We start from the raw sequence: 20,197 nt of genomic DNA, 5'->3' as shown, positions 1-20,197 counted from the left end.
TCATTAAATTATGTCTATCATACTGTGTATATATGGCTACAGTGTGTGTATATACAGTTGTGTTCAAAATAATAGCAGTCCCACATCACTAGCAAGATAAATCACTGTTTTAATTAGAATTTCAACTTCTACACTGCAAGTAAGTTTCTAGAAGGTTCAGTAAGGTATAGAAAACCAACAGACCCAACAGGCATGACGTGCATGCTGCCGATTCTGTGAAATTGAATCATTTACTGAAAGGGCGTGTTAAAAAAAATAGCAGTGCCGAGTTCAATTAGTGAGGTCATTGATTATGTGAAAAAAAATCGGTGTTTAACAGGTGGCCCTTATTTAAGGATCGAGGCAACTGACGCTGCATATGCTGGCTGTGCATTTGTCCTTCGTAAATGAGTCGTTGAAGACACTGTTCAGAAGAAGAGCGTTCTTTGATTAAGAAATTAATAAAAGAGGGGAAAACCTATAAAGAAGTTCAGAAAATGATAGGCTGTTCAGCTAAAATGATATCAAACGCTTTAAAATGGCAGCCAAAACCAAAAAGGCGAGGAAGAAAAAGAAAAACGACTATTCAAATGGATCGGAGAATAACCAAAATGGCAAAGGCTCAGCCAATGATCAGCTCCAGGAGGATCAAAGAAGATCTAAGATTGCCTGTGAGTACTGTAACAATCAGACGACGTCTATGTGAAGCCAAGCTACCAGCAAGAAGCCCCCGCAAAGTCCCATTGTTAAAAAAAATACATGTGCTAAAGCGGTTACAATTTACCAAACAACACATTGACTGGCCTAAAAAGAAATGGCGTAATATTTTGTGGACTGATGAGAGTAAGATTGTTCTTTTTGGGTCTAAAGGCAGGAACACACCGGCCCAACCGTTGGACGTCTGAAGCGTTTGGAGAGGCTCGGACGAGGTCGGGAACACATATGTTTGGTGTGTACAGCTGCGTCGGAAGCTTTCGGAGCCGCGCGGACGTTGTCTGATCAGACTGAGCATGCGAAGTCTGAGGAGGTGGGCTGTTGGACGTCTGAGCCATTGGATACTCTGATTGGCGGTGTGCTAGCGAATCAGAGTATCCAATGGCGGTGTGTGGGCGGGGCGGAAGTGACGATGGTAAACAACAAACCACATAAACAGAGATGGCGCAGAGTACAGATTTTACTTCGTCGTTGCATCGCACTTTTGGTTATTTCTGCACATTTATCGAAGCAATGGCTACGTGGAGCGAAGAGACGGAAGAGCAGCTGATTGTGCATTGTTTTTATCTGCACTCCGTTCCGTCATTTCCTGTTTTCCTGTTTTAGAGTACTGGCACGAGACTAGCGCCACCCGCTGTTAAGGAGGCTTATTGCATCTCGCGCAAGCGCAGAACGTACACGCTGCTGTGGTGTCGGAAGCACGTCGAAGCGGTGTGTACAACGCAACTTTTCTGCCGAACGGGTCAGACGAGAGGCAACAGAGTGGGCGGAGAGTGGTCGGATAAGGCAGTTGGACGTCTGGGCGGTGTGTGGGGGCCTTAAGGGCCGCAGACAGTTTGTCAGACGTCCTGCAAACACTGAATTCAAGCCACAGTACACAGTGAAGACGGTGAAGCATGGTGGTGCAAGCATCATGATATGGGGATGTTTCTCGTACTATGGTGTTGGTCCTATTTATCGCATACCAAATTCAATTACTTTTTCCAATTTTCTTGCTTTGAAATAGAATGTGCAGTGTCCCCAATGCATCTGTGTTCATTAAAATACAATTTATTTGAAGAATTTTGAGGTTTACCTTTTTAAACACACTGCTATTATTATGAACATAACTGTATATATGTATATATATATATATATATATATATATATATATATATATATATATATATATATATATATATATTCATTTAAAGTAACTTTTTTCTAGTATTTTCTTTTAATCTATGTTCTTGACTGCAGTTCTTTGCTTATTGTTTAGTCCCCAATATGTTTTGCCTTTCGTTTGCCCAGCAGTTTTGGGTTACAAATATTAAATAATTTGAAAGATCACATTTAGCAATTCAATCATTTGTTGCCTGTTGTGCGTTGATTTATCGTATATGTAGAGAATAAAGTAAAAGAAGGAAACGTCTCCTCCTGATACTGGGATTCAAACTGGCTCATACATTCTCTAAAGACCAGGCGTTGGGGCTGCCGTGATCAGTCGGTGCCAACATCACTATTTTATAATTAAGAGTATTTATTTATGTCATCAGAGCAGACTAGGCTTCTTGGAAGGGAGGGGCAGGGGGTGAAACCGAGCGTTTCAGAGAGAGGCTGAGAAGAGCTGCAGCCTGATGGGAAAATAAAGCATGTAAACATATACGAGTAGTAACCTGACATACAAGTACGCTCCAGAAAAGGAGCAGAACAGGTCCTCTTTAATATGCAGACTAGGGGTGTAACGGTACATGTATTTGTATTGAACGTTTCGGTACGGGGTGCTCGGTTCGGAACGGAGGCGTACCGAACGAGTTTCCATACGGACATATTAAGTAGAGGACCGCATTTGTGGAGCGTGCTGCAGCCGCACATGCGCAGTTGCGCACACCGCGACACAAACAGCAGTAGTAGCGGACGTCATGGCTAATGCCGCTAGCGTTGGCAACAAGCCAGAGTTGGAGGACCCTCCCGCGACATTAAGGTCTGCGTTTCAAAAACAGTTTGAGTCGCCCTCGCTCACTTGCCCTCAGCCCTTGCTATGACGTCACACGGAGGCCACTTGGAGGGCGGAGGGAAAGTGGGCGGAGGAGTGAAAGAGGTAAATGGAACACACCTGCCCTCGTTCACTAACAGCCCAGACAATCATGGATCAACCACACGTTGTTGGAGTAGCGCTATACTGCCTATTCCAAATTACACAGAATATGCGGAGACTCATTTCATTGAGACGAAGACGTATTCTACACTTGATGGCAATACATCGGCTTATATACTTACACTTGTAAACGGTGGGCTCTGCCATAACTCTGCAACAGACAGTCTAACTGCACAATTTAAGAAAATGAATTAAATTTAATTCATTTTCTTCTTTCTTCTTCTTCCTTGGTGGTGAATAGACAGCAGACACTGGTGTTTGAGGTTCATTATCGCCACCGCATGGACATATTTTTCGTGCACCACTGCAATGCATTGTGGGTGATATACAGCTCTGAAGTGGCCATCGTTGTTCACTCGATCACTCAGCCTTCAAGGGTCGATCTCACGGAGTTCACTTCAGCTGTTCAGGGAAATGGAACAGCCCTTAAGATGGCGGCGGGGATTCCCCCGAGGGCAAGTGCTTAGGGCAAGTGAGCGAGGGCGACTCAACCTGTTATTGAAACGCAGCTAAGGTCTCCCGTTTGGGAACACTTCGGCAAAGCGGTTTGCCGACATTGTTCATGTGAGGTCGGGTATGTTTCTGGCAACACGTCAAACCTGTTGACGCATTTGAAATGGCACCACCCCCACGTGAACATCGCTACAACGAGGAGAAAGACGAGCGTAACGTTAGTGCAAACAGCTCCCCACCGCGTTTAAACAGCCTCTCCCTGCCCTGTTCAATTTTGCACATCAGATGGAGAAAAGATTTTTTTTAAAGAAACAGTCTGTTATTTTTGTTTATTTTTATTTTTTAAATAAATATTTTAAATACTTGTATTTATATTTTTGAGCAGCATTCTAGCTCCAGTGCATGTTCCTACTGTTAAAAGCACAAAAGTAATGTACAACTAGCACATTTATATTTTGCATTTTGTTTTCTTACTGTACCGAAAATGAACCGAACCGTGACCTCAAAACCGAGGTACGTACCGAACCGAGATTTTTGTGTACCGTTACACCCCTAATGCAGACCGTAGGTTTTACTTTGTTCAGGGCTTTAATAGAAACTGCAGTACTGACTTAAATAAGAAATTAACAATAAGAATAATGCAGACGTTAGTGGCAGATTTTAAACATTGTTTGTTTAAAATCAAACCCCAAACACCTGACAATATAACCACTGCAATATGTTTGACTGAATTAAAAATACCCTAATGTAGGAAAGGTTTTCTAGCTGATCTAAGAATACATAAACCAGACTATGAGATTACACATCAGAACCCAGCCTGACTCACATCCTGTTTTAACTGGGTCCATCAGGCAACAACAACATAACTGGCTTGGACAGAGACAGAGAATAAGACAGACGAAGGAGAAAGGGGGGAGCAGACGACTGGCGTGTTGAGATAACATGACGATGTCACCAAGACTCTTTCTCTGCTTGGCCTCTCTCTTTCAGCCTCTTTCATAATGCTGCGTTTCCTCTGTGGGAGGACTCTTCCTCTGCAGTCTCTTGCTTTTGTCTGCTCTCTGCCTTCCTTCTCTCCTTTGACTGCGTTTTGTCCTCCACAATCACATCACCATGGAGACCGAATGCTCCATTTTCAATTCAGATTGGAAACAAAACGGACAGCCTCGAAAATACGCTGACGTGGTTCTTCCTCGTCGGCGGTGACACATGTCAACCCGCCGCCTCCCCCCCGACTTCCCCCTCCCAGTTCCCCCTCCTCACCCAGTGGTGTAGGGGATGTTGATTCCTCCCAGGTTGATGCTGTCGCAGCCCACGATGAACAGCGTGGAGAAGCAGAGTAGGGACACGCCGCTGCAGATCATAGCCAGCTTGGCCGACTCCCGAGCTCCCAGCTTCAGCTTCTTAATGATGTATCCGCCCAGGACGATGCCCACGCCAGCGCTGGGCACAATAATCACACCTGGGGGGGAGAAAGGAACTTATTAAAAATAATAAATACATAAATCACAGAACTCTCTCATTCATTAGTGAACTAATAGTTCATAGGAAGAGACAGAGCAAAGAAATGAGAATGTTATTTTATTTTCACTGTCCGGATCAAGAGTATTAGTAAAACATTTTCTCTTAGAATAATATTGTTTTCCAACAGTATTTTCGATGGATGTTTGTATGACATTTATGTTTTTTCATATATGATAAGGAGACTGTGAAGTCAGCATTTATTCACCAAATCTGTTTCCATTGTACTTTGCCTCATTTTTTCCAACTTTTCCACCTTAAGTGCAAAGACTTAAAAAAAAAAAAAAAAAAAAAAAAAGATTTACACCCCGGGTGGATCGAAAAAAAACATCATGGATAAAACGACTTCAGTGTTCTTCACATTGATGAGACAAATCCTAAAGAAATGCAGCAATCACAACGGCAGCCCCGTCCAAGCTGCATTACATTACCATGTTCTCAGTGTGGGTGGCCCCCGAAGGGAGCCTCGAACCCAGGTAGAGGTAGGTGTTGGATAGAGTTATGTTCTGTCCTATGTATCAGTGTTTACTGCAAGTATCAATAACAGGCATTATGAATACACCTATTTCCCTCAGAGCAGCCATGACATTGGAATCCATAGTTTTCCAAAGTAAGCGTTCAACTGTGTGTTAAATGGTGATAGAAAGGTAGTGAGGTGGGGCAATGCACTTGTAAATGGACAACAAAGCAAAGGTCCTGTGAGACAAACATGCCAGGACGACTGGTTTTCGTGTTCAGAGACCACATTACATCTGGGAATACCTTGTTCAAATGGAAAGTAACTGTCTTTGCAGGAAAAGTCTGACTGGGTAATGTCCAATCAAAAGGGAGATAATCTGATGAGAGTCATTAGACCTAATATCTTCACTAATGAACTGAATATTATTCATAAATAATTGGGAGGCTGAGCATGGCCTCCTGCCATTGGCACATAGTCGAGAAGAAAATATTAAACAAACCAGGGCAACACTGAATCATACATTTATATATTCTGCTGAGGGAAAGGAACCACAAACCCTGGCCGGTGAGCGCTGGTGCCTTGCTCAACCCACCAAATCCCAGGCATACACCTGTGACCTTCACAAGTCCTTGAGCAGATTCCCAAGCAATATTTTTGATTTTGCCCACCATAGGCTGGCATAACATGAATATGAGTGGCAGTTTTAATCACAGGCTTCACGGCCCACTCCACCTACAGCTGAGACAGTTATGCAACTCAACAATAAAACATTTCTGACAACAAGTCGTGTCTCTCCAATGCAAACACGACGACAAAGGTTGCCAAAAACCACATGAGTTAAGATTTAGCTGAATGAAATGCGTTTGTTCAGCTTCTGAAAACTTTAGCGAACAATAACAGTATTTTCTGTGTGGAAAGTTCAGATGACTCATGGTACCATCAAGTGTGAATAATGAGGAGCTGAACTTTGCAATGAAAATCTCCAAAAGGTGTGTGCCTTATTTTTGTTATTTAACTCCTGGATACTACATGAAGCAAATAATAATAAGGTATAATCATTTATGTTTTAAGTCCAGACATCCGTTGACTTGAATGACATTTTAGGCATCAAATTTTACATTTCCATGACACTTTTGCTATCAACAGCTAAAGCATACCAAAATAGCCATCATGACTAAAAAAGGCCATCAGTAATGAGTCGAACATTCCCCTCAGTTTTTTGACTTATCAGAGATCTGACAACCACAACAGAGATCTGAGTGGCTGTCTATTTTTAAGACAGGCTGAAAGACTGAGGATTTAATCAACACAATGCTATCCTCCTCTTTGGTAGGTCCTTTCACTTCCATGACACAGAGACCAGCTGGACTGTAGCTGTGACTTTTCTTTAATATGACCTAAAGGATGCTGTCATAAAGGAGGTTCTATGAAGCTGTAATACTAGAAAACATCAACATCATATCTAAGAGGAAGTTTTTTTATTATTATTTTTTTTTTACAAGCATTGAATGCTATAACAGGCCGCCGCCATGTACCGCCACAAACTGTCCAGGAGGTCACTGATGCCCTGATCCTATTCTGGGAGGAGATCCCCCAGGATCCATCCGCCAACTCATCAGGAGCAGCCTGAGTTACTGTGACGAAATTTCACAGAAGTTGGATCAATATGTGATTTCAATGTTTTATTTTGATTTTCGGTGTGATTTTGAATCCAGCCCTCAATGGGTTGATGATTTTGGTTTCCACTGAACGTTGTTACATCATTTTGTTCTCAAAAATGTACATCTGTAAAGATTTCAAATTGAATAATTCTGTTGTGTGATGAAGTATTCCCTAAATGTTTTTGAGCAGTGTATTTAGAACTGGATGAATGTAGCAGTACATTTTAATGGAGTGCAGGAGTAAAAGGAAAGTGCCTCTTTGCTTTTGCTGCAAAAGAAAAATCTGCTGGCCAGAAAATGTAATGAAGCAGCAGCACTTTCTATATTATATTCTACACAAATGTATGTTATATATTTGCGCATACTGGCTGGTTTATACTGATACCAATATATCTGCTATAGGCTAATATTGGCTGATTAAATCAGTCGAACGATAAATTGGTTGGGCTCCAATAAAATGGAAATACTCAAGATAAGAAGAAGTACATTGGTACAGTACTTCAGTAGCCTCAATGTACTTAGTTCCACCACCACTAGAACCAGGGGACAAACTTGTTTACAACAGCAATTTGGTTTTTCTTAAAGGTCATATTACTATAATTTTTATTAAAACGAATAATTTAAAAAAATACATCCACAGAGCTTTTCGAAAGGTGCAGAATCAAAGTATCAATTCTAGTGAAAAATGTTTTTTGATTGTGAATGAATAATTTTAAAATGTTGACGGGTCCAAAATTAATGTTTTCTTTGGCTGCGGCTTCTAGCAAGGCTTGTGAGCCAATAGAATAACAACGTTGGTATCACGTGGTATTTCTGCATAGTCAGGGGTCAAGAGTCTTTGGGGTTGCCAGTTAGTGTGGAAAAAACGGAAAAAAGGCTGAGTTTGACGGTAAGTGGGTGGCATTTCGGTACCAGTCCAAAGTAACAAAGTAACCCAAATGTGTAGCTACATGTTGCAAAATGAATTCATACGATGAAAGATTCTTCACTTGACATGACTGAGTCTGTGTGAGTGTCACTCCACTCGACCATGACAACACAGGTTGTGCAACAAACTGGCAACCCATTGAGGGCGCATGCGCTTCGAGCAACAGCTGTGTTGTGACGTGAATACAATGGAAGGGGGGAGTGCGAGTGCGACATCTAGTGGCTGGATGTTATCAATGTTGTCAATAGCACCTTTAATGTTGCTCTCAAAGTGCAGCAGATTGACGTTTACATTTAATTGTACACACTTTACCCTCCCATGAGGGTACGAGATCTTCCCACCAAATCCTGTGGGAAACACTGTTGCACACTGGGGGGAAAAAAGCTGACTTGCCACATTGTATTCAGCTCCGTTTATAAAATCATGTGTGATGTAAGCAGCAACCCAAATCATAAGGTTCTAACCTCTAAAGTACATTTCAGCTTGCCGGGCTTAAGCTGCCAGTATTCTCTTGTTCATTCACCTTTCCCCCACACCTTTGACATTTTGGATTAGGTGGGAGGCTGCAACTTTCCCAAACCAGCAATCTGAAATTAGTGTCCGCTTCATGCAGTGATTGGCAAAGCATATGGAGGTGACAATGTAAGTAGGTTGGATCCTCAATTCAAGCTCTCTTTTGGTATTTGTGGCACTTTTTGTGTTTTCAACCAAGAGTAACAATATGAAGACAACTCCATGTATGAAGTGCTTGTTTTCAAGCATTATCCGACCCTCAGCTCTACATGGACAACGCTGGGTTTTGTGTACATCAGATGTTAACATTAAAATTAATATATTTCTATTATATTATTTAATTATATAAAAGGAAAACCAAGGCAACATCCTCCGTTTCTGAAAGTGAAGCCAAAGCTTAAGTGGCTTAAATTTGCATTCTCTCTGCTGGCCATCAGGGGGCAACTCTTCTGATTGTATCAAAGTCTATGATAAAATTAGCCTAATTCTCACTTGATTTATTATCTCAGTAAACATTGTAAACATGAGTTTGTGGTCTCAATCTCTAGTTTCAAGACTTCTTCAATCCAACATGATGTTCATTTAGTACATTATGTCCATTTAGAATTAAATAGACCATAAAGCAGGGGATGCTTACTTGTGACGATGTCCACCTCATATATAAAGTCTGGGGGGGAAACCCAGTGTAATACACCAGCAACAGCATGTTAACATGCTAGCCAGGTTGTCAGAATCGGCCTTACTGCCAAGTAGGTTCACATACAAGGAACTTGCCTTCGTGGATTGATGCACAAGTACTGCAAAAGTCAAGAAGCGTAATTATGCCTTACAAAAACGGAAATTAAAAATATTGATTATTGATTAACTCTTGGACCTAACACTTAGCATTTTAGAATATGAGCATACCAACCTCAACATGTTGCGAAGTTCACAATTAGCATTATAAATCCTTTTTATACTTTAGCATGTTAGCTTTTTAACATGCTGTGTGAGAGCATGTTATGATTTAACCTATACGCCTGTTTAAGCGTGTGTGTGTGTGTGTGTGTCTGAGCAATGCACTCAGTGTTCCAGCTCTGTGTCCCAGGTGCCCCCTTCATTTGAAGACCAGCAGTGTCTTTATTATTAATGTGTGTTGGCTTGCAGCTCTGGGCCGACAGCCTCTCCTGCCCTGATCTAAGATAAAAACCAGCAGAGCAGCGCTGAACAGGCAGAAATTTAAAGCCCTGGATGCAGCATGAATATTCTGGTCTGTCTACATGCTGTCTGGGCCGCTGTAGAGATGTTAGCAGGGAATTTAGAGAAGAAGGCAGGGAACAGGTTGGTCTTTAACATGCTTAAATTCCACCCAAAATGTGATTCAAAAAAATGTGATGGAGTGATGAGGTAGCTTAAGCACAATGTGGTGTGTAATCCAGCTCACCTGTGTAGATGCTGGCACTGGAGGCCGGGATGCCAAACTGAGACTCAATGAACTTGGGGATGAAGGTGATGAAAGCGGTGACTATGGCGCTTTCTGCCGTGTAGGAGAGGCTGACGAACAAGAAGGTGACGTTGCTGAGGATCCTCACTGCTGCTTTGGGCAGGTCTGAAAGAGAAGGAGAGGAAGCAGGGTGGACAGAGAGAAAAGCTTTATTATTTGTTTGTAAAGAAGATAACTGGCAGTGTCCTGACGGAATGCTGACGGAATCATTCAAGATAATATATGTACACAAAATACAACATTGATTAAATTGGTGACATCAGCAGCCCTCGCTGATGCATCACAGTATTTTCCAGTACCTTTGATGTCCTTTCCAAAACCCATGGACGAGGTGACCGCCTGGCTCTTGTTGTTGTTGCTCTTCTCCTTGAGGACGTCATCGTCGCTGGACAGATCGTCCATGCTCATCTTTTTCCTCCTCTTCTTCTTCTTGTGTCGGGGTGGCAGCTTCTTAGGGAAGGTGAACATGGGGAAGATGACCAGCAGCATGGCCACAGCACACAGCAGGAACCCGCTCCACCTAGTCGGACGAGGGGGAATTAAATGAAAAGGCCATCAAGAGATGAATTCAGGCTGGTCAAGTCATGGATGAGACTGGACTTAACATTTTATCTCATTTTTATGCACATAAAATAAATAAATAAATAAAAAGTTGTGCAAAATCCCTCCAACTCATCCATGCCCTTCCTGCTATCGTCACCTATACTTCATGTAGGAAGCCCATAGCTGTTAGCTAGTGAGTCACTGGTTATGCTGTCAGTTAGAGGATGACACCACCGACAGCTTTTAATTGATGACTTACCACATCTCACACACAGCAGCGCATCTATCTGCTACGAAGGCTGAGCCACCTAGAGATGTAGCCCCACTCCGCACCTCCTACATGTGCCACATAGAGAGCCTCCTCCCCTTTTCCTGTGTATGGTGGTCTTTATGAAGCCAACAAGGCCAAGCTGCAGAGGGTGATCACCCTTGGGTTCCAGCTCTGCGGTGTGCAGTGCTCAACCCTCCAGCAGCTCCATGATCAGAGGGCAGTAAAGACAGCCAGGAAAATTGCCCAGGACTACACACATCCTGAGCAGCTGTTTTCTGAATCGGAACAGTTTCAGTGTTACTGTGGTTATATAAATGTTATTTGATGGTTGTGTTGGTGGGAGTCCCCGCTGGAAGCAGAGTCATGGAAATGCAGACTCCGTCTTCCTAAATGTCTCTGATCATCTGTCAGTGGCTCAGTAACCTGCCTTCACCAGGTGACTGACTGACTGCACACATGAACTGAACCAAAATACTTCTCATGTCAGCTCCATGAGATGAAAACAGAGAAAACAGAGATGATTAACTGATATTATTTTCCCATCCACTACAGTGAGTGAGGGGAATCTGCCCGACAGTTAATTAAAGGTGCCGAGATACATAGATTTGACACGTGTGTCTAAGTGCCAGTTACAAGCGGGGCAATTCAACCCATTCATCTTATAACGATAACAACAACTGCATACATGAACAGAAAACGACCCAGATATCATCTCAACATTGGCAAAGGTATCGGCGATCCCCGAGTTCATCGCCTAACGTCACAACCCCCACCCTCACACATTGTAGCTGTTTGGCTCATTGATGTGTTTGGGTCTATTCGCAGGATTTGTTGACAATATGACAAGTAAAGAATATCACTAGTTATCATAAGTTAGTAAATCATTTGTAATCTCCAAATGTAGGTATTGGAAACCATATTGTTTGGGGTATAAGTGCTGAAACACTGGTATTATACAGGATAAATGACTTCCAGCCGTATCTTTATTGCACACAAACACACACGTATATCACACTTCAACCAGCCCAAAGCAGCCTGATTGTTCTCACCAGTTGCCAATGAAGCGAGGGTCACTTTGATCAATGTTGACGACAGTCTTGGGGTCCACGTAAAAGCCGATGAGGACTCCTCCTAGTAGGTAGCCAGCTGCTGGACCCAGTGCTCCCATCACATACATGATGGCTGGGGAGAGGAGAACAGAGATACGATTAGCCTTCAGACTTTAAAGCTGAAATAATCAAGTATTAAAACACGGGGAGAATGTTTTTCACTTTCCTTTTAGCTCTGGTTTAATCTTCATCAACTTCTAAATCTGCCCTTTTCTTCAGCAATGAGACTCTTAATGTATATCGGTCTGCTGTTTGGTGCGGAGCAGTGCCGTGGTCGTGTACAGTGAGTTTATCGCAGCTTGTTTTTCTGAGAAAGAGCTGCCTACTGGAGGCCTCGGTTATACTCACAAACAGGCGTATAGACGGAGAGCTGTGGACACCACCGACGCAGGGTAGTTCTGTTTGCTGCTCATAATGTAGTGGCCAAGCAAACAAGTCCGGATAGGTCGGTCTACATGGTCACAAACACTTTCCTTTGCGTACAATTATGAATTTGGCTTGAGCTAGAATGTAAAAGTGCCATAAAACCAAAACAGTCAGCTAAAAGAGGTTAAAACACACCATAGATCTGATGGACCCTTTCGCATTACAGAGAGATGGTGTTACCTGAACAAACAGTGACTTTGTGCACTGTACTTCCCTTTTTAACTGCACAGACGAAAAGAAGTGATCGAGAAAATATACACATTAGCGGGAGGCTAATCAATAGGTATGTTCACTGATTTTTGCTCAGTATTTAACATCGTCATCCTGATCACCTAACTTGGACATTTGCCAGACAAGAACAACTGTATATCAACTTCTGCGTCAACGGCGTTCAATTACCCAAACTCCACTTTAACCCTTCAAACCAAACTAATCTAGCGTCATGAGCGGGGTACAAAGGGCCGTGTGTGTGGCTCATGTGTGCAGATCATATGACCGTGTAATAAGGCGCCTGCTTGAGGCTGAAAATAAGATTTCTCCAATTAGAGGGAATTTACGTCTTAAAAACCTTGGCCGGAGTTGAAAGCAAACGCACAATAATCCGGTGGCATGACTTAAAAACTCAAATCTGGGCCAGGCACTGGACCAGACTGAACGTTATCCAATTGTCAAGAGTCCTGGGAACTCACTGGGAGCTCTGGGTTCATGTCAGCAGTAGTTTCAAAGTAGAATTTCTAATCAGCAATGCTGTGCTTTATCAAAATCATAACATCATATTTATTAGTCATAGTTGTTATATTTATGTTTTTAGACAAATTTCCGTGCAAACGAAAAATAAAGTGTTATCTTAACTTATCTTAAAATAAAATCACTTGATCTACCATCAGTGTATGAATGAGGGTGTGTAAATGGTGACATATAAATGCTTTGAATGGCAGAAAGAGTAGAAAAGCACAGGTCCATTTACTATTTACGACAGCTGTAAAAAGGTCGATTGAGCTTATTGGAACATGCAAACACTTCAATACTCAAGTCACTTTAAAATGGACTATAAAGTTGCAGGGTTTTCCTTTGCAATTTTTCCAAATCTTGAACCTTTTTTTTTTCAGAGTTTGTTTTTGGATTTGGAAGTGTAATTTTTTTATTACTTGCCTTTGCATTTGAGCAATCAGTTCATGTGTGCTTTTTAAATGCTATCGTTTGTTATATTTGTATTTAAATGAACTCGGGAAGAGTAACAACTACTTATTGGAAGCTAGTGGAAAACCAAAACAATGTTAAACAAACCATTGGTAGTTCTGTCAATATCCTGGAACAAAATGACTATATTTTTCTATCAAGTTTAACATGTTAAAAATAATAATAATAATAATTGACATTGTGTCTGAACAACAGTCAACCAGCATCACAACCAAACCGACATGATCATCACATCCAAAAAGAAGCTCACAAATGGCTGTAATTCTTTAAAAAAAACTTAAGGCAAAATTGTGCCATGGTTTTGTTAAATTTCAAAGAGCAGCAATAGAAAGCACCCTGACTGGTCACATGACCCAGGGGTCTACAGCAGGCAATTAAAACCTCCCAGAACATCATTGGTAACGTCTACTGAGCATCAGGGATGTTGATAATAAGAGGTGCCTGCAAAGAAACCAAAGGGTATTAAAAGACACCACTGCATCTGACGCTTTGCATTGCACTTGCTGATGTATGGCTTGGATGCAGCTGATCGCCATGGAAACCCATTACATAAAGCTCTCTACACTGTTCTTGAGCTAATCTGAAGGCCACATGAAGTTTGGAGGTCTGTAGTGATTGACTCTTCAGAAAGTTGGTGACCTCTGTGACCCCACTCTGAGAGCGACCCATTCTTTCACAGATGTTTGTAGAAACAGTCTGCATGCCTAGCTGCTTGCTTGTATACACCTGTGGCCATGGAAGTGATGAGAACACCTGATTTCAATTATTTGTATGGGTGAGTGAATCATTTTGGCAATAAAGTGTATGATACAGTATTGTTTTAGGCTTTTTTGTGTTTTTCTCATGTAGCGAAATGGGACTACAAACTGCCTTCAGCCCAGCCAGCCCTAACGCAAGAAAACATTCCTCAGCTACTTCTGGCCCTCCACTCTCCCCACGACACCATTACATCATCAGACTGGCATAGCCAGGGTCTAGGATGATAAAGCATCGGGACGGGATTTAGGGCTCGAGCTTTCCAAGGGGACCCAGCGGCATAATGGATAATCCCTTATCTAGCAGGAAAAGAAGGAAAACCCTCGGTTGGCATGCTGCCATGTTACGCAACATGATGCAGACCGTCAGCAGTGGGATGAAAGACGAACAGACTGCATGTGGGAAAGGCAGATGGGCACTTCCACTGCCTTTATGATATATTACAGAAGGTGTGACATGACTAAGAAGAAGAAACTTTGATGCATGGGTGCTGTATGTCAGATTCATAAGCTTGTCTTTTGTTCTGTATACTTTCTGATTAAGGTTTTCGTGTATTTTATTTAGGTAACTTAACTTAACTTCTTTTCCAGCTGCTTTTGTTAAATAAAAAAGGCTTTTGTAGAGAAATATATTTTCATATAAAAAATGTACTATTTTGATTTGTATCAAAATATTACAAATGCTATTCATCACTAGTTTTTAGGGGAATATCAAAAATAGTTTCTTTCCATCAGCTACCTACCAAGAGAATGTGACAATCAATTGAGCCACAGTCTCTCAGAAACACCACAGACCACTTAAAACTAGTATTATTGTTCTGCAAAAACACATTGAAGCATCTCTATATAGAGAAGGGCGTTATGGAAAGAGCCAGTGGATAAACTCCCCACGAAATTGGTTGATCCAACCACCTGTCAGGAGGTGGGTTTAAAGTAAAGTAGAGTAAGTGTTTCCGAACAACAATTATGCACTCCACTCGTGTCGCCCAAAGAAGCGCTTGTGTTTAATGAAAATAAAATTGGACTCTCCTAATCCACATGTAACCTGGATATAAACTTTGGATGTAGCGGTTAAGCCCACTCTAGTCATCCTCGCTATTCTGATCTACAGTATCGGAAACAAAAGCAGATATTTTTTAACATTTCTGGGTCAGATTTGTCTATGCAAAACTGAAAATGCACATAAAGCAGGTGTATGGAAACATACCTGTAAAAGATAGATGCACAGTGAAAAAGATAAAAGGCAAAAGAGTTGAGGCAAAGAAAAGGAAAGGGGAAAGCAGAAAGAGAAAGCGAGGAATATGGGAAATGGGAGCCAGAGAGATGGAGGATGTTAAGTTATTCAAGACCATCTGTCCAGCGGTTTTCATTAATTTCAGTGTTTGTGGACCAAGCCTGGATGTTACACACAGTTTCTGAGAAAATGAAAGAGTTGGTTCAATTCATTAATAGATTTTGAGTCAGTTTTCAAACAAAAATGCCAAGTATGACCTCCAGCTACTAAATGCTAATCTTATGAAATACTGTTTGACAGTTAATTGGACAAAACAAGCAAGCAAACAAGCTTGAAACCTCCAGAAAAAAGTCACTGCTGGTCAGACACCAAAAGTTGGTTGGATAAACCAGTTGGACACACCCAAAGAGTCTGAGGCTCAGATTGTATTAGGTCAGCGAGGTCACTTCTGGGTAAACTCTGGGTTACCTTCATCCTTCTGGTGGTGCTCATGGTGCAAAAAAAAAAAAAAATTCAAAACTAATAGATAGTAACCCCAAAAGATATTAGAAGCAAAGTGCCAATGCTAGCTATCAAACAACAGTGGTAAGATTGGGGATATATATCGTCAAAATATTGTTGTCATAGAAACAGCGTTTAATGAAGCACTCCCCAGCACCCTGCGGCCTCTTTTTTTGCCAAAAAACGATGCTTTATGGACAAAAACCTTGAGCAATGTTTAATTTTATACTTTAATTCCATTCTGTGCACGAACAGAGTCAACTTTCTATAATTATTACTATTAGAAGTGAGCAACTTCTGAACACACTGTCGCATCACCATCATAATGAGGGTGTATGCATCTGCATCTCGACAACCCTGATTACATTGCTGGGCCAGTGACAGACCACAACACGCCCATAAAAGAGATTAATGGCAGCTGCAAATCAGAGGAAACGCTACTAAAATAAATAATGAATGTAAATTGTAATTTTGAAAGACTGTGTGGCTTCAAGAGCCTCAGAGAGAAGTGAACCTCAAATCAACAAGCAAAACGCTTGTAAGCTCCAATTCATTTAGCATTAATCACAAACATAAATCTGGGTTGGAGTTGCCAAGTTGGAGTTGCCAAGTTTTACTTGCGGTTTCATTAGATTGTTGTCAGTTGGTGGATTGGTTTATTTGTGACTTCAAAAAAAGAAAAAAAAAGAAAAAGAAAAGAAAACTCAAAACTGCAGCGGTATCTCTTCCATCCAACTCATGCGCACAGACAGACAGCCGAGGTCAGACAGACAGCCGAGGTCAGACTGCAGCGAGAAGGCAGAGGGGAGACACAATGAAATGTCAGGGATGATGCCCAGCATTGTCATGGCAACCTGCTGACACAGCACTGTCTCGTTTAAACTTCCCAACGGGCTGCCAGCGGCAACATCAGATTGCAGCATCCATGAAAACTGAGAGAAGGCTTCCTTCACGTTGACTTAGATTTACAGGTATAACAACCACTGAGTGTTAAAGGGATGCTCCGGAGATAAATCGGTGATGCATGTATATAGCTCCCGTGAATTTCGCTACATTTTGTCTCACTGGATCTGGAAGTCATGTATCGGCTTAAAGTGCTCAGTAATGTACATTTCCAACGTTTTACATCCTGTGGCCACTCCGAATTCTTGTTCCCATTTCCAATCTGAGACCATTAACTGACCTATTGTTTCAGCACCTCATGCACATGTTTTGCCATTCATATTGATCAAAAGGAACACATACAAGGGAATTAAACACACATATGACCTTCTCGGCTTTAAGTCAAAAATAAACAGACCGTTTGGTAATGCATTTATCCAAAGTACCTGGCGATACCATGAGTGTGTATGCTATTAGTGACCCCCGCAGGTATTTGAACCACTAACTGTGCCTGTGTAAGTGCCTTGCTTTGACTGTTCAGCTTCGCACCACACTTCTGATTTCGTCTACTCGCACCAGGCAATAAAAGCTCTCTGAACTGAACTAAAGTAGCGTAGGGACGCTTTTACTCAAGCTCTCTATCCACTGCTCAATCAATATTTGTGAACATACCAGGGAACATGATAACCAAACCTCGTGGCATGTTAAGCTGCTGTGGGAGGCTGGTCGAGAGGCTTTTAAGAACATCAGCTTTTTCTGATGAGAGAAAACGTTCTATTTTACTGTAAGCCTCAGAGTCCTCGATTTATCAGGTATTATTTGTATTAAAACGCAGCTCGTCTTGAATATACAGTCCTGTGTGAATGTTTAGTTGAGAGAAAATTACGCTATCAATAACGGTTTATTGTTTTAAATGATTAACTTTCTACAGTTCCCACTCTGTGTTTTTCTGATTTATTTGTACTGAATATTGTTGGGTTTTAGACCATCTGTTAAATCTGTACCATCTGTATTTGTATCATTATATAGACTATTAACTATAATATTGATGCTGTTGAGGACCAGATTGAGTCTCTGACACATTCAAATTTCAAGCGCATGGCATGGGAGCCAAACAGAGCGTCTCTTATTGGGGTTACAAAGCAATATTGTGCTGAATTATTCTAATGGATGTCTGTTACGCCTTTGGGCATGATCTCATATGTAGGCTACCACAGAGCAGGGCCAAAATGGACTAGGATGTTAGTTCTACAGCAGACAGCAAGTTTGTTACGCCCTTACCGGCACTACACAGTATGGTAATGCCATAAACTGGGCCAAATTTACCTGACCTTTCCCTGTCGTTACCACTAGCAAATCCCTGCAGCCATGTTCTGAAATCTACTACAATGTGAGAAATATCAAGTAGCTACTGCACTGTGAATATGGGCTTGTCTTCAGTTGGATTCTGAATTTGATAACAAAGGAATAAACCCCATCTTTGTGCCGCCATGACATCCCTTGTTGTTATTATTCGAGGCGGGGCAGGCCCCAAACAGAAGATGTTGCAGATGTAGCTTCTGGCCTGGCCATGTTCCCAGTGGGCACAGCCATTTGATTAAAGATTCACTAGAAATGCAAGTATAAATCTCCCTCATGGTTAGACTTCTTTTTTATCTCCATTAGCAGCTGAGATTAACCATAAAACACCTTTGATCCGACAAGGATTAGGAGACAAATGGTACAGCTTGATTTTGGTTTGCGTTTATCCCCCCTCTGCTTTTGCAAGTACTCGATCAATCTGTGTTTTTAAGATGTGTGTGCAGAGACACAGCAGTGGGCTGACTGAATACAGTGGTGGTCTATCTGCATGGCATTCCTGCTGAATCCACAGTACAGCTGCACATTTACTAAAGACATCATCTGTCTCCGCTCATCTCACGTTCTGCCACTAACATAACCGCCTTGGAAGGCTAAGTAGCATTAGAGGCCTTTGTTCACACATTATCCACCAAATAAGGCACCATAATACTTTGTGTGGCATTTAAAACTCTGAAAGGGACTGTAAATAAATTGAAAATTATTTCGAAGCACATTTTTGTTTCCTCTTGAGCAGGTGAGTCAACTACCAAAACTAGGCTTTGGCCAGTTTAAAAATGTGGAAACCAGTAAGCCAAGCACTGGACTGGACTGGTACACCGACTTTAACCACTAGTTGTCGCACTTGCCACAGCAGCCCTTCCCGAGTGAAACATTCAGCATTTTTTTTACACATTAGATTGCACCATAATCACGGAAAGGAGAGTCCAAAATATGCCGCGATCGCACCGTTTATATAGTTATATATAACTTTGCCTTGCGGCGTAATACCGCAATGGTGTCTCATTTTACAAAGCATTTTTTATCTTCTTTGGATCTATGGTGCTTCGGCCCCGTAAATAACAAACAAGGTATGGCGAGCGCATCTCCCCCTCCCACCTCGACTGAAATGTGATCTCTGTCATGCCGGCCTCGGCTCACTCGGCAGCTTGGCTCCGCACTTTGCACACCGGCTGTCTCAGACACTTGCGTTAGTTAGTTCTGCTCTGTTAGTTTGCTTAATAATAAACACAATATTATGCTAATCACTTGTAATTATTGCTGCTTATTACTAATGCAAGACAAGTTGGATTGAGTGCCGTGACTCCGTCGGCACAGATCGCTGATGTTTTTAATTTTCCAGAACGTGTGATAAAAGACAAATGCCGGTTCAACCAGTTTGCATAAATCAAACCGGTTTAGCCCCGAACTGGTGAAACCGTAGATCGGCGAAACCATAGATCGGCCCAACTCTAGCCAACATGTATTCCACAACAGCTGTACAGTAGTAATGTGCATCCAGATTTCCAGAAAAATGGCAAAAGAAAAAGTTAATTAATATGCAATTCCATCCACTCTTATTATGAGTAATGGAACCATTAAATGGTAGAAGGGTTCTATGTAAAACATCTCATTGGGGCTTCTGCGTGGAACCGTTTGGGTATGGTTTTCAGTAGAACCCCCTGAAAGCGCTCCAGGTGAAACCTTCATAAAAGGTTGTACCAGGAACCCAGCTGAAGCTGAAGTACCTTATATGGTTCTAGTTAGCACAATGTGTGAGTAAGCTCTTACACAACGCTTACCTGTTAAAAGCTGGCAGGACGTTGCTGGTTTGTGTTTTTCCAGGATACTGGACTGGACTGTCATGGTTTTGAATGGACAGCGTCCTCATTCCAGTGACTGGAGAGGCTGTCTGCGGTCATTAAACCAACCGACCACACCAACATGTTTCTGCTGTTGGCTGGGATACTCTACTCTGCTCTCAAACCGTTAAGGCCGGGGAACAAATGTTTTCATTCAGCTCTCACAAACAACTGAATACCAGAGTTTACTGGTCAAGTGGGTCTGAACAGACTTTTTGGCTACTTGC

General features: G+C 41.9%; 2 protein-coding genes across 3 annotated transcripts in view; both read right to left on the bottom strand.

Annotated features, from left to right (window-relative positions):
- The window catches only part of LOC311012983 (WD repeat-containing protein 37), a 265,141-nt gene that overhangs the window by 145,459 nt on the left and 99,485 nt on the right, over positions 1-20,197 (bottom strand). The window lies entirely within an intron of this gene.
- The window catches only part of LOC311012966 (solute carrier organic anion transporter family member 5A1-like), a 33,677-nt gene that overhangs the window by 6,054 nt on the left and 7,426 nt on the right, over positions 1-20,197 (bottom strand). For both annotated transcript variants that reach the window (XM_084008806.1, XM_084008807.1), the window contains 4 exons: positions 11,713-11,845; positions 10,149-10,369; positions 9,790-9,954; positions 4,547-4,745 (listed from right to left, as the gene is read on the bottom strand). In XM_084008806.1, coding sequence (XP_083864932.1) covers positions 4,547-4,745; positions 9,790-9,954; positions 10,149-10,369; positions 11,713-11,845 — 718 coding nt within the window. The remainder of the gene's footprint in view (positions 1-4,546; positions 4,746-9,789; positions 9,955-10,148; positions 10,370-11,712; positions 11,846-20,197) is intronic.

Source organism: Eutrigla gurnardus (genome assembly GCF_963514095.1).
Source record: "Eutrigla gurnardus genome assembly, chromosome: 4".
NCBI classification, from domain to species: Eukaryota; Metazoa; Chordata; class Actinopteri; order Perciformes; family Triglidae; genus Eutrigla; species Eutrigla gurnardus.
This window is presented reverse-complemented; position numbering and strand designations above follow the sequence as displayed.